The sequence below is a fragment of the Hordeum vulgare genome, chromosome 3H (genome assembly GCF_904849725.1).
Source record: "Hordeum vulgare subsp. vulgare chromosome 3H, MorexV3_pseudomolecules_assembly, whole genome shotgun sequence".
NCBI lineage: Eukaryota > Viridiplantae > Streptophyta > Magnoliopsida > Poales > Poaceae > Hordeum > Hordeum vulgare.
In genome coordinates, this window is record NC_058520.1 from 499,442,586 (window position 1) to 499,456,478 (window position 13,893).

At 45.5% G+C, this 13,893-nt stretch overlaps 1 protein-coding gene across 1 annotated transcript; it reads right to left on the minus strand.

The window, feature by feature from the left end:
* Positions 1 to 623: 623 nt before the first annotated feature.
* On the minus strand, positions 624 to 1,460 carry LOC123440290 (lamin-like protein). Its single transcript, XM_045116868.1, has 2 exons — positions 1,213 to 1,460; positions 624 to 1,113 (listed from the first exon to the last, which is right to left on the minus strand). The coding sequence occupies exons 1-2, from the start codon at positions 1,400 to 1,402 to the stop codon at positions 767 to 769; spliced, it is 537 nt and encodes a 178-aa protein (XP_044972803.1). The 5' UTR covers positions 1,403 to 1,460; the 3' UTR covers positions 624 to 766.
* Positions 1,461 to 13,893: the final 12,433 nt, after the last annotated feature.

The following is a 13,893-nucleotide window of genomic DNA, read 5'->3' on the forward strand; positions in this document are numbered from 1 at the left end:
AAAAAAATATATACAGTTAGTTGCAGATTGTAAGATATGAGTTTGAGCGATGGGTGTAGTGAAATAATTCCTACCCGGATCCGGATGGAAGAACACGTGAGGTTTGAGGGTGACGATGCAGGGAGGAGACACGCACATAAACGTAATCTCACAATTAATACCTGCCGTGGATGGGCAACACGAAGAATTAGGAAATGAAATGACGAGCAAAAGCAGAGCACGGCAGTTGGAAAAGTGACACGGCTGCCGCACTTGGTTCTCGTGTCACTCGCAGGAGGATCCGCTCACATTGCGCCTCGTATCTCTTGCCATTTTCTTCACGATTACTGGTTTTTGGGTGAAGTTTTCTTCTGATTGTCTAAGAGTTATGAGCGCCACCAATCTCACTTTTTTTTGCCAGTCCCTTTAAGACACATTTCCATCAGTTAACAAAAACTTTATGGAACTTCTTTTCTCAAAAAAGAAAAATGTTTATAATCGAAAAATGCTTATAATCTTTTCGTCTTCTTCACGATTCGCAGCCTGTGCTATATTTGGCTCAGCACTTGCATGTGCCATTTTGTTTTTTACTACAGTTGCGTGTGCGCATCATTTACCAAAAGGACGGACCAAAAGTCCAAAACTGCAGGAAATACGCAAGCTTCCAAATCACGCTTTCTTAACCAGTAAGTACCTTCCATACATGGCCACAGACACAGAGTGGCGCTAATAAAAGGCTGGACGGCCCGTCCATACTCGAAAAGACCCATTGGTCCCTTCCCTCCGCTCACACCGCAAACGGCAAACCCAGAACCGCCGCGCAGAGCGAGGCCGCGGCGGCGGCGAGGGCCCACGAGGCGACGCCGGCGTGGTGCGCGGCCGCGTTGGGCGCCGGCGCCGCGGCGTAGGGCGGGCGCGCAGGGCGGTCCTCGACGAGCACGGTGACCTTCATGCCGCCCCAGCAGTAGCCGCGGCTGCAGATGAAGTAGTAGCGGCCCGTGTGGTTGAGCTGGAAGACGTAGCCGCGGCCGCGGTCGTAGCTGACGACGGGGTTGGTCGGGTCGCACTTCTCGTACGCCGCCTCGTTGGCCACCTGCACCACGTCGTACATGCCCCCCCTGGCGTAGTTGAACTCTGCGCGATCGACACGAGCGGATCAGTTCACCGGAGAAGACGGTGGAGATCAGGTATTCTGGTGTGGGGGAAGGGTTGAGGGGGGAGAGGGATACGTACGGAGCCAGTCGCCGACGTGGAAGCGGTACTGGTCGGGCCAGGTGGTGTAGTTGACGTTGGGGGCCCAGTTCTTCTTGTCGCCGACGACGAACTTCTCCGCGGCGGAGGGGGCCGGCGCTGCCGCGAGGAGGAGGAGCGTCCCGAGGAGGAGGAGGAGGAGGGGGAGGTCGGGCGTGAGCGTGACGGCCATTTTTTTGGAGATCGGTGGAGGCCGAGGAGGAGGTGGAAGGGGTGGAATGCGTGAAGCCGGGAGGGTATTTATGGAGCCGCGTGGACCGGGCCGGGAATACGAACGAACAAGCAGCTACACGTGGCACATCACACGCGCGTGTTCTGTGCCGGCCGCGGGGTACACAGGGCTACGGTGAGAGGTGCATGGTGGTGCATGGTGCAGCAGCGGAGACACAGCTGGAGTGTCACAACTGGTAAAATGGACTTTGCGTGACTGCTACACGTAGACGCCGCCTTTTAGTAATTTTGGACCGTCTGTTTGCAGTCGTGCCGAAGCCAACGGTACGTGTTGAAGAATGAAGTTTTTTTTTTCTCTTGAGAAATATAGTTGAGAAATGTTGAAAAATGAATTATTATTTTTTGAGCAAAGAAAGCCAGGCTTTATTAATCAGTCCCAACATTCGCAGGTATTACAAGAGCATCGTGTTATATGCCCAACCAAACATGTCTTCCCTGAGGGAGAGAATAACCCACCCTAACTATCTTACTATGAGTTTTGTAATTTGAAGCTCCAAATTCATGCACAAAGTTACATGAAATAAAAGACTCCTTCCACTCTAGAATTTCCTTGCTAATAACACCGAATGAGCCGCCGGTAACTCCACTGGTCCCTTTTGTTGAGAAATAAAGAGGAAACTAATGGAATCAGCAGGGTCTTAGCTGTCTCATATGGCATCCCTGCGATATTGATGTATCCTAGTGTGTTAGGGTGTTTTCGGTTTGAGAATCAAAAGACATAGAATGTCATGGTTCCATTCCGAATGCATGGGTTGATTTCATTCTTGTGTTTGATTGGACATAAAAATATGGCATGGGTTGATTCCGTCCATGTGTTTGGTTTGGAAGGTAAAATGAAAAGAATCTCATTCCACTCACCTCTCCCCATATGAATGGTGAGATTATCTCTATGTGCTCATATATCTCTCTACATTTGGACAACATATAATTCAAAATTTTGGCACCATTTTCTTTGTATTTTCAACAAGCAATTTAAACAGTATATGATCACAAGTCAAACAAATATATAACATCACATACAACAGATTTTCCGGTCTCTTTCATAACATCACAAGTCAAGCAATTTAAACAGTATATGATCACAAGTCAAACAAATATATAACATCACATACAACAAATTTTTCTACTTAGACACTAGTAGAAAACAGGGCTTTGGTCGAGGCGATGAAAGGGCTTTAGTCTCGGTTCTATTACGAACCGGGACCAATGGGAGCATCAGTCCCGGTTCGTCAGGCCAGGGCATCAGTCCCAGTTCAGATGGGACCTTTAGTCCCGGTGTGAGCCACGAACCGGGACTAAAGGGGTAATGGCAACCGTTCGCCTGACGCGAGCCCTGTTAGTCCCGGCGTGTCTCAAACCGGGACTAAAGGTCCAAATCGTTCGACTCCCGCGCCTTAGAAGTTGTTCCTCGCGAGACCAAACGCTACAGTAACCGCAAGATCAAACGAGACCAGCGCCTCCCTCTCGCCTGTTCGTCTTTGTTTCCTCTGTTCGTCTCCCTCTCCTCCATCTCCATCCTCTACCATGAATCCAATCACTCGCTACGGGAAGGTGCACGCACATGGCACGACCAATCTCGATGTCGTCTACACGAACGACAGCGCCAAGGTCCCGATTTTTCTTTCTATGTTCGAGGCATGGATTCAAAAGGAGAAACACAAGTTCATGGGCCTCGATCTCGAGTACACGGTCGATTATCGCGATGTTGCCGTTGTCCAACTTTGTTTCAAACATTGTGTCATGGTATTTCAGTGGGCAAGGTAATACGAAACTTGTCATAGTTTTAATTCGGGTTTTTCTTTGATTCATAGGATAGGAAAATTGCATTCGAATAGGAGCATTGGGAAAGTCGAGAACATGTCATAGTTTCCTTGATTCATAGGAAAAATGCATAGGAAAATTGGAGCTTTTTCTTTGATTCATAGGAATGGGGCTTTTCTTTGATTCATAGGAAAATTGCATAGGATTAGAAAATTGCATAGGAATAGGAGGATTAGGAAAATTGCATAGGAATTTTCCTTGTAGTTGCATATTGGCCATCGTGAGAACATGTCATAGATTACGGGTTTCTTTTGATTCATAGGATAGGAAATGCATATAGGAAATAGGAAACTTGCTATATATGATTCTTATTATACTTGTTATGATTATTATTGTACTTGTGCCGAATTATACTTGTTATGATTCTATTATACTAGTTCTAAAATATACTTGTTGCAGTAGTATATATTTAACACATTTGTTCCATTTTATTGTTGCGGTAGTGACAAGCACTGTCCAAAACTCATGGACTTCCTTCGGAACGGCATAAATTTTGCTAGCGTTGATATAACAAATGACAAGATCAAGATGAGGCACACTTGGGTATTGAGATACCAGCTGAATGTCACATTGATCTTCAGGACATGTTCAGGCTTGAGCACGACAAGACTTCAATGGCTCATATGGCAACCGTCCCGATCGACGAGGAGTACGCTGATATGAAGACAAAATTCCCCAAGTCAGGGCACAAACTTTGGGGTAAGACCCCACTTGACCCTATCAATATTGAGTATGCAACAAAAGATGGGTATGTTTCATACGAGTTGTACCGCAAGATTAGAATCTTCAATTATGGGCAGTGTCACCTCCAGGGCCGGCCCATAGGCAGGGGCAACAGGGCAACAACCATGGGCCCCCTCAGAGGGAGGGGGCCCGTCCCAGATAGTATTACATATATGTATTAGTATATTTTTTATTTAGATCAAAAAATAGGAGAAAGAAAAAAGGCCCAAATCCACAACATAGCTAGCTTTCCAGGACCCAACGAATCGGTATCTAGTTCACTATGCTGCTGCAGCACTCCATCGATCTCCTACGGTCATCTCGCCTCCTCGGCTCTTAAAAAAATCTTGCCTCCTCTGCTCCTCCCCCAAATTCTCCAATCCTGGAGAACAGCGTCGTCGCTCCCGTTCACTTCCAAATTCGAGATGGTGCTCCCGTGCATCCACTAATGGAGACCGATGGTGTTATTCCCTTCCCCAATCACCTCTCATAGCATCCTCAGTGTTCCCCATCAATAGACATTTGAGGCATCACCACATCAGATGAAAAGGACGTGGATGTCGCCTAGAGGGGGGGGGTGAATAGGCGCTTTAAAATAGTTAAGGTTTAGGCTAGAACAAATGCGGAATAAAACTAACGTTTAATATGTCAAGCACAAAACCTACAAACAACTAGGCTCACCTATGTGCACCAACAACTTATGCTAAGCAAGATAAACAACTAAGTGATAGCAAGATATATTACAATAAACAATATGTCTATCACAAAGTAAAGTGCATAAGTAAAGGGTTCGGGTAAGAGATAACCGAGGCACGGGGAGACGATGATGTATCCCGAAGTTCACACCCTTGCGGATGCTAATCTCCGTTAGAGCGGTGTGGAGGCACAATGCTCCCCAAGATGCCACTAAGGCCACCGTAATCTCCTCACGCCCTCGCACAATGCAAGATGCCGTGATTCCACTAAGGGACCCTTGAGGGCGGTCACCGAACCCGTACAAATGGCAACCCTTGGGGGCGGTCACCGAACCCGTACACGTGGCAACCCTTGGGGGCGGTTACCGGTACCCGTACAAATTGCTCGGGGCAATCTCCACAACCTAATTGGAGACCCCGACGCTTCCCGGAGCTTCACACCACACTGATTGAGCTCCGAGACACCACCAAGCTTCTAGGACGCCAAAGCATCCACGAAGAACAATATCAAGGGTACTAAGTACCAAAGGTAGTAAGCTTCTCAACTTCTCACTTCCACGTATCACCGTGGAGAACTCAAACCGATGCAACTAATGCAATGGCAAGAACACACGAAGTGGTCAAGTCCCTCACACTCAAATCCCTCCACAACAACAAAAGCTATGGAGAAATATGAGAGGAAGAACAAGGAGCTCACAAAGAACTCCAAGATCAAGATCCAAGGGGTTCCCCTCACATAGAGGAGAAAGTGATTGGTGGAGATGTGGATCTAGATCTCCTCTCTCTTTTCCCTCAAGAACAAGCAAGAATCATTGGAGGGATAGAGAGTAATCAAGCTCTAAGAATGTCAACAATGGAGATAGAACAAGAGCTCAACAGATGGATAAGACCAAGGGGGAAGAAGACCCCCTTTATATAGTGGGGGAAAGAATCAGACCGTTACCCCCACTCTCTGCCCGAGCTCCAGCGGTACTACCGCTGGCTGCAGCGGTACTACCGCCAGCTAGCGGTACTACCGCTGGCTGCAGCGGTACTACCGCTGGCACTCCAGCGGTACTACCGCCAGCTAGCGGTACTACCGCTGGCTGCAGCGGTACTACCGCTGGCACTCCAGCGGTACTACCGCTGGCCCCTGGTAGTGCAAAGGCACTACCACCGCCAAGAAAGTCTTCGCAAAAAGGTCCGTCCACGAACAACCGCTAGGCAGGCGGTACTATGCTCCTGGAGCGGTACTACCGCTGACCAGGGGCGGTACTACCGCGAGCCAGCGGTACTACCGCCAACTCTAGCGGTACTACCGCTAGGTCCAGCGGTACTACCGCTAGGTCCAGCGGTACTACCGCTCGCCACTGAAACAGCCATAACTTTCGCATACGAGCTCCGAATCGAGCAAACCCAAGCTTGTTGGATTCAGGACGACAAGGGCTACCCAAACCCAAGCTTGTTGAAATCTTAAGACCATGCGGTTATGAATATGCCAAAGATATAGAGATGTGAGATCTCTATGAATGAAGAACCGGCAAAAACTCCAACATCGAAAACATCATAGTAGATGCACATGGACTCCGTTTTCGATGAACTCGAGCTTGTCACGAAGATGACCATAAGCTCTAAAACTCACAAAGAGAAACACCAAACAAGAACCAAGAAGTATGATGCAAGGATGCAAATGGTTTGAGCTCTCAACGAACGATACGATCAAGCTACTCACTTGAGAGCCCCCCCTTGATAGAACAGCAATCTATCCTAACCAGAAAACCTATCAAGGGCAAACCTATACCTTGCACCTCGTCCTCTTGAGCTAGATGATGATGATCTTGGCTTCCTCAAGATGGACCACCTTTCTTGATTGTGTTGGCTTGATGAAGACTAGTTGATTGCTCCCCCATACTCACTATGGGTAAGCCACTCTTCAGCATATCTTCACAAATCCATTGCCACCACAATGGACGGCAAGCTTCAAGCATGCTATCTTCGTGCTGATCCACTTGAACTTGCACATCGCAATCTTGATGACGATCACAACTTGACGTCATACTCCATGGGTTGTATGAGATCTTCCCTTTGACGCAAGCCCATGGAAACACACCTAACCCCCACATAGAACTCTCACGAAGACCATGGGTTAGTACAAAAACACGTAATGGACAATGCTTACCATACCATGGGATCACTTGATCCCTCTCGGTACATCTTGTACGCTTTGTGTGTTGATCATCTTGGTTTACTCTTTGTCTGAGATCTTGATCAACCATTGATGATGATCACAACTTGACGTCATACTCCATGGGTTGTATGAGATCTTCCCTTTGACGCAAGCCCATGTAGACACACCTAACCCCCACATAGAACTCTCAAGAAGACCATGGGTTAGTACACAAACACGTAATGGACAATGCTTACCATACCATGGGATCACTTGATCCCTCTCGGTACATCTTGTACGCTTTGTGTGTTGATCATCTTGATTTACTCTTTGTCTGAGATCTTGATCAACCATGTGTCTCTATGACCATTCTTTGGATAATACCTTGAATACCATCTTGGTCATCATATAAACTCCTTGAACCCAACAGATGGACTTCAAGAAGTGCCTATGGACAAATCCATACCATGGGATCACTTGATCCCTCTCGGTACATCTTGTACGCTTTGTGTGTTTATCATCTTGATTTACTCTTTGTATGAGATCTTGATCAACCATGTGTCTCTATGACCATTCTTTGGATAATACCTTGAATACCATCTTGGTCATCATATAAACTCCTTGAACCCAACAGATGGACTTCAAGAAGTGCCTATGGACAAATCCTATAAATGTAACTTAAGGCAACCATTAGTCCATAGGAATTATCATCAAGTACCAAAACCACATATGGAGATATATGCTCCAACATCAGAGATGGTACGTCTCCCTCCTTAGCCTAATCAAGTACTCTTTTCATTCGTTGTTAAACAATACACATCTCCGCTTCTGATTGATCCACCTGACATCTTTAATTCTTCTCTTCCTAGTTCCTACTCTTTTGTTGGCCTGCTCTTCGAACCTTCATTGGATCCAGGGAAACTACATCGACAATACGACATCAAGCCATATGCCCATACCCAAATGCTTTTGTTCCATGTATTAATAGTTTTTCTGCAATTATTTGGCGACATGTGTTCTAACAAATGTTTATTTGTGAGAAAAGAAAGTGAAAAAAACATAAATGGTTCAAGTTGCCATCAGTTTTGACAATGTTTTCATACTTAGAAGAGCAAGATGATAGTCTCTTTGTGCAACTTAAAAGAAGGCTCTTTTGTAGAACTATATTATTTCCATACTATTATGATGTAGTTCTCTCGACCATCAATCTATGCTATGTACATAATTGCTTTTGAAATATAATATATTCTTAATTTTTATTTTTATACAACGACCCCATTTTGTCGTCTCACCCCACGGCCCCGAATATGTATGGACCGACCCTGGTCACCTCGTACCGCTAGTATCTACTGCTTGGGGGTGTTCTGATCCGGACGACGAGTATTCTGATCCGGACGACGAGTTGTGCTTGGGGGTCTCTTCATGTTATGCAGTACTTTCTCTAATGGATACTGAACTATTATTTTTATTATGTCCATGTTTACGTACGATTTATGTGTAAGAATATTTAATATGATGTGAGCAAGCTTTCTAAAGCATTGTGATGTATGTGATGAAGACTGTCCATGGTTACGGCGCAATATATAAGCAAGGGACACACGTGAAGAAAAAGTGAAGAATTTCTCTCCACAACTAAAATATTAACTAAAAAGAATGAACTAAAAATAATAAACTTTGAATGGTACATGTTGAAAAAAAATGAAATCCCTTTGTAACAGATGAGTTTTCGTATGAAACCCTAATACTTCGAAAGTGGTTGTCCAATTTATACACGAAGTGCATCCAGTTTTTGCCGTAACCCTCTCAACTTTTTAACACATGCTATGTGGGTGAAATGATGAAACCATGCCAAGCGAACCGGGACTAAAGGTTTTGGGCTTTAGTCCCGACCCTTTAGTCCTGGTTCCTTAACCGGGGCTAATGGGCCTCTGGAACCGGGATAAATGGGTCATTTTCTACTAGTGGATAGTCAAATCTTTGTCGGTCTCTTTCATGCATAGGGCCATAGAAAATGCGAGCTCTCCTCTTCCTTATTATGGCACGAACATTACCGCCACCGCAGCAAGAACCACAAAAACAATAGCACCCCTAATCATCCTCTTCCTTCTATTCATTCTCTTGACCATCTACAATGCATGGACTCTATCAAACATAACAAGTATATCACAGATCTGACTATCTATGGTAGTACATCATGGATGCATTCGATTAGGATGAACCCAAGCTTTTCCTAGGGTAGAAGAAACTTCGTGCGCGGGGGGGGGGGGGGAGGGATGGTGCCGGCCAACGGGATTCATACCTTCAGGCGGGAGCAGGAGCTGCTGCAGCTCGAGGAAGATAGGGCGGGCTGGGAGGAGGAGGCGCTGCAGATCGGGTTGGGAGGAGGAGGCACTGCGGGTCGGGATGGGAGGAGGAGGCGCTGCAGGTCGGTCGGTTCCTTCCCCGCCCCTGGTCGTCGTCTCCCTTGGCGTCGCCTGTCGAGAGAAGATGTGAGAGAGAGGGAGAGTGGCAGCTGGGAGGAAAGAACGAGAGGTGAGGGATAGGGTTCTGGGCGTGAGGGGTGAGAGCGGTGAGGCGTTGGTTTCTTTTCCTTTTTTGCGTTCAATCGATGAATAACGAGGCCGTTCCACTGATTCCCAGGCATCGCTAGATGAAGCGTCTCGAGGGAATATCCACTGCATGCGGACTGTCCGGTTCTAGATACAAACGCAACCGAACACGAGGATGGGCTGCATGGGACGGAATCAACCCATCCGGTGACACCTTATCCTCAAACCGAACACACCCTTATAGAAGTTGGATGGGCTTTGCAAAGGGGTCTGATACCACCGACCCAACGCTGCGATGAAGCAACCGACTCCTAAGGCTTTCTGAAAAACCCTAAAAAAGGCTTGTTCTAAGGAAGCGCCAATCGAAACACTTTCATTCAGGTCATGGTCGCAACATCTGTGAGACCAACTCTATCACAACCTTAAAATTCCCTTAAAAACATATTCCTCGAAAGTACGCGGACTCCATAATAACCGCTAATATGAAATACACGCTGCAAAAACCAGCTCTAGTAGATTCCCTACGTATATCTTCATCGCTAATTATTTTTGGAGGGTGTTCTATATGGTCGCACCTCCAGCCTGCATATTTAGAATCTCAAAGACAACTTTTAGAGTGCGCTCCATTGATGAAATTTATGGAAGGATGGATATTTATGATTGTTACCCCATGGGTGGTTTCCATGTTAGAGGTAGAGGAGCAATCTGAGAGCAACTTGATGCTTCTAGAAGCGAGGCGGAGCAAAGGCCGACTTGGTGGCGACTGTCGATGGGTTTGGACGCGGCAGGATGGCCGAGCCAGGTTTGTATAGAGTAGGTATGCAAATTTGGAACCTCCAAGGTACCCTATAACCTTCTTTAGTTCAACTAAATTAACTAAAATTTCACAATTCAGCTCATTTTTCTTAAAAAAAATGTTCATTTGGTGAACTAAGAAGGCCAAAGGGGGCCCTCTAGGTTCCAAATTTGCATCCCTAGTGTATAGGCCACTACGACGAGGTGCTAGCAGTAGACGACGACACCATTAGTGTGATACTTACTCCAACGTATCGATAACATATGAAGTATTTATGCCAATATTCTACAACTTTTATGTATTTTGGGAAAAATTATATTATTTTTGGGACTAACTTATCCACTGTCGAGTGTCAGTTCCTGTTTTTTGTTCCGCGGGAAATTCATATCAAACAAAGTCCAACGCGATAAAAATTTACGTAGATTTTTTTAAATATACGTAAATTTCTGGAAGAAGAATCAACACAACACGGTTCCTGAGGGAGGCTCGAGGAAACACGGCGCGACCATGGGGATTGGCCGCACCCTGTTAGCTCATGGCTCCCCCTTAAGTCAGTTGGGTCCTTATTTCGCTGCAGGGAAGATATTTTTCTGATAAAAATCTCCTCAAAATTTCAGCCCGATCAGAGTGACGGATCTCTCGATATTGAAGAAACAGTGAAGGGTTAGAAAACATGAGCGAAAACAGAAGAGAAATAGAGAGAGATATCCAATCTTGGAGGGGCTCTCGTCTCTCCGAGAGACATGGAGGCAAAGGACCAGAGGGGAGAACCTCTCCCCATCTAGGGAGAGGCCATGGAGTAGGAAGCCTAAGGGGGAGACTCTCTTCCCCTCTCTCCCAATGGTGCCGGAGTGTCCCCGGGGCAGCCATCGTCGCGGTGATCCTCTTCATCAATATCACCGTCTTCATCACCTTCCTCACCTCTTTTCAGTGGTCCACCCTCCCGCACCCCGTTGTAATCCCCTACTTGAACATGGTTTTTCATGAAGCATATTATTAATCAATGATGTGCTGCCATCCTATGATGTTTGAATAGATTTATGTTGTCCTTTGGGTTGATTGATGATCTTGATTAGTTTGAGTGTATGTTTTATTTTGGTGCTATCCTATGGTGCCCTTCGTGCCGCACACACGTGAGGGATTCTCGCTATAGGGTGTTGCAATACATTCATGATTCGCTTACATTCGGGGCTAGAGTGATAGAAGATTACAACCGAGTAAGGGGATTGATGAGTATGGGAGTAAAAGGGACTTGATGATTAATGCTATGGTTGAGTTTGCCTTAATGATTTCTAGTAGTTGCGGATACTTGATAGAGGTCCGATCATAAGTTCATATGATCCAAGTACGAAAAGTATGTTAGCTCATGCCTCTCCCTCATATAAAATTGCAAGAATGCGATCTTGTTATCAATTGCCTACGATGATTCCGCACACCATACCATCATTATTCCACACTCGCTATTTGTAATATACTGTAACATATTCTAACTTTATTTAAGCAGCGACTATTTATATATTTTTGTTCTCTAATATCATGCAAATCTATCATATTTATACCAAGAACACATTATTATTTCTCGTTACTAAATAGAAGAAAACGTTCGGTATATGTAGAGTCATATCGTTGGCAGATAGGACTTGAAAGAATATTGATCGTACCTTTAGCTCCTTGTGGGTTAGACACTTCATACTTATTGTTGGAATTTAATCTATATGGGCCAACCCAATAACTATTTTCACAATTCCAAATAAATTAAAGAGGCCCACTTAGCCCATTTGTGGAAGGCAAGAGGTGATACTAAAGTTTAGTCCCACATTGCTAGTTTAGTAGGAGTTGGATCTCCTTATAAGGGAGGATGTTTACCCACATGTATGAACAAGAGAAAAAGATAGACATACACATGCACTCCTGTTCCTCCGCCGCCCGCCTCGCCACGCCTCATCACGACACGTCGTGGGTTGCGGGAATGAGTCAATGACTAAATTTTTGCCACACACGACTGGTATACAAAAGGTCGCTCGGGAGCTGAAAAGTTTTGCGATAGTGGAGATTAACTACGAACGCTGCACCCTTTGGTTGTAGCCTGTTTGTTTTGCCTCCTGATACGTCCCAAACGTATCTATAATTTCTTCTTGTTCAATGATCTTTTGGGTGACATTGTTATATGTTTTGCTACACTTTTATATCATTTTACACATATTTAGACTAACCTACTAACTCAGTGCACCCAGTGCCAGTTTCTGTCTGCTGATGTCTATTTTGCAGGGGATTATACCCAATTTTCTGAAGCCCAAAAAATTCCAGGAAAAATATATAAAAAATCAGCGAAACAGAAGCTTCCAGATCACCCAAGATGGGCCAGAGGGGAGCCAGAGACCGACCAGGCGACCTGCTAGCGCGGCCAGGCCCTTAGCCGCGCCACGAGGCCGCCTGGGTGGGCCCCACCTCCTCCGGTGCCCTCCTTTGGCCTATATTTAGTCCTCCGAGAGGAAAACCTTCCACAACTTCCAGAATTGCGAATTTCTCCATCGTTCCGCCGCCGCAGTGCTTCCGAGATCGGGAGCGTCAGGAGACCTCTTCCCGACACCGTGCCGGAGGGAGGATTGATCTCTGAGAGCTTCTCCACTGCCATTTACGCTTCCCGGACGTGCCGTGAGTAGTCCTCCTTGGACCATGAGTCCATGACCAGTAGCTATGTGATGTCTTCTCTCCAATCTTGTGCTTCAATGGTTAGTCCTTGTGAGCTGCCCTACATGATCAATGCATCTATGTAATTCTCTTGCTATTGCTATGCTCGGTTTGTTGGGATCCGATGGATTATGAGATTATGTTCAGATTGTTATGAGTTATATATTTGATTATACTTTTATATTATGTTCCTTAGTAATTCATGCATGTTCTCCGTTGCTATTTATTGCTTTGGTCGAGTAGTAGATTGTAACTCCAAGAGGGATCGTTATGCATGATTGTGGGTTCGTGCCCCTCGATGTCTAGCTTGACTGATAGAAACATGAGACTAGGGGATGTGTTGTTGCCATCAGGGAGAAAACAACGGTGCTTGTGACCGCGGTTGCAAGAATTGTTTACCTTACGCATAGTTCATTAATGCAGTTGTCCGTTGCTTTGAGTTTACACTTTGGGTGGGGCTCGCAACTTAATACCGGAGAGATGTTCTAGATAGATATCTCAAGGTGGATGATTAGTAAGTAGATGCTGATGAATAAACGGTTTACTTGTCTTGGCGTACTGCCCATTACTATTGAACCTCTCACAATCAAGTAGCATAATTAGCATTGTGGTGCATCCTTAATTCTGTCAATTGCCCAACTGTGATTTGTTTACCCAAGCATAGTTGTTTATCGTCTTTTGGGAGAGAGACATCACTATTGAACATCATGTGACTCCGGTCCATACCTCCATCATTTACCGGTTTCATTTACTTTTCCGTTGCAATCACTATTACTTTCCCGCTTGTGTTTCGATCCTTTGCAAATTACAAGGCCGAAGAGATTGACAACCTCTTGATACGTCTCCGTCGTATCTACTTTTCCGAACTTTTTTGCCCTTGTTTTGGACTCTAATTTGCATGATTTGAATGGAACTGACCCCGACTAACGCTGTTTTCAGCAGAATTGCCATGGTGTTGTTTTCGTGCACAAATAAAAGTTCTCGGAATGACCTAAAAATTTACGAAGAATT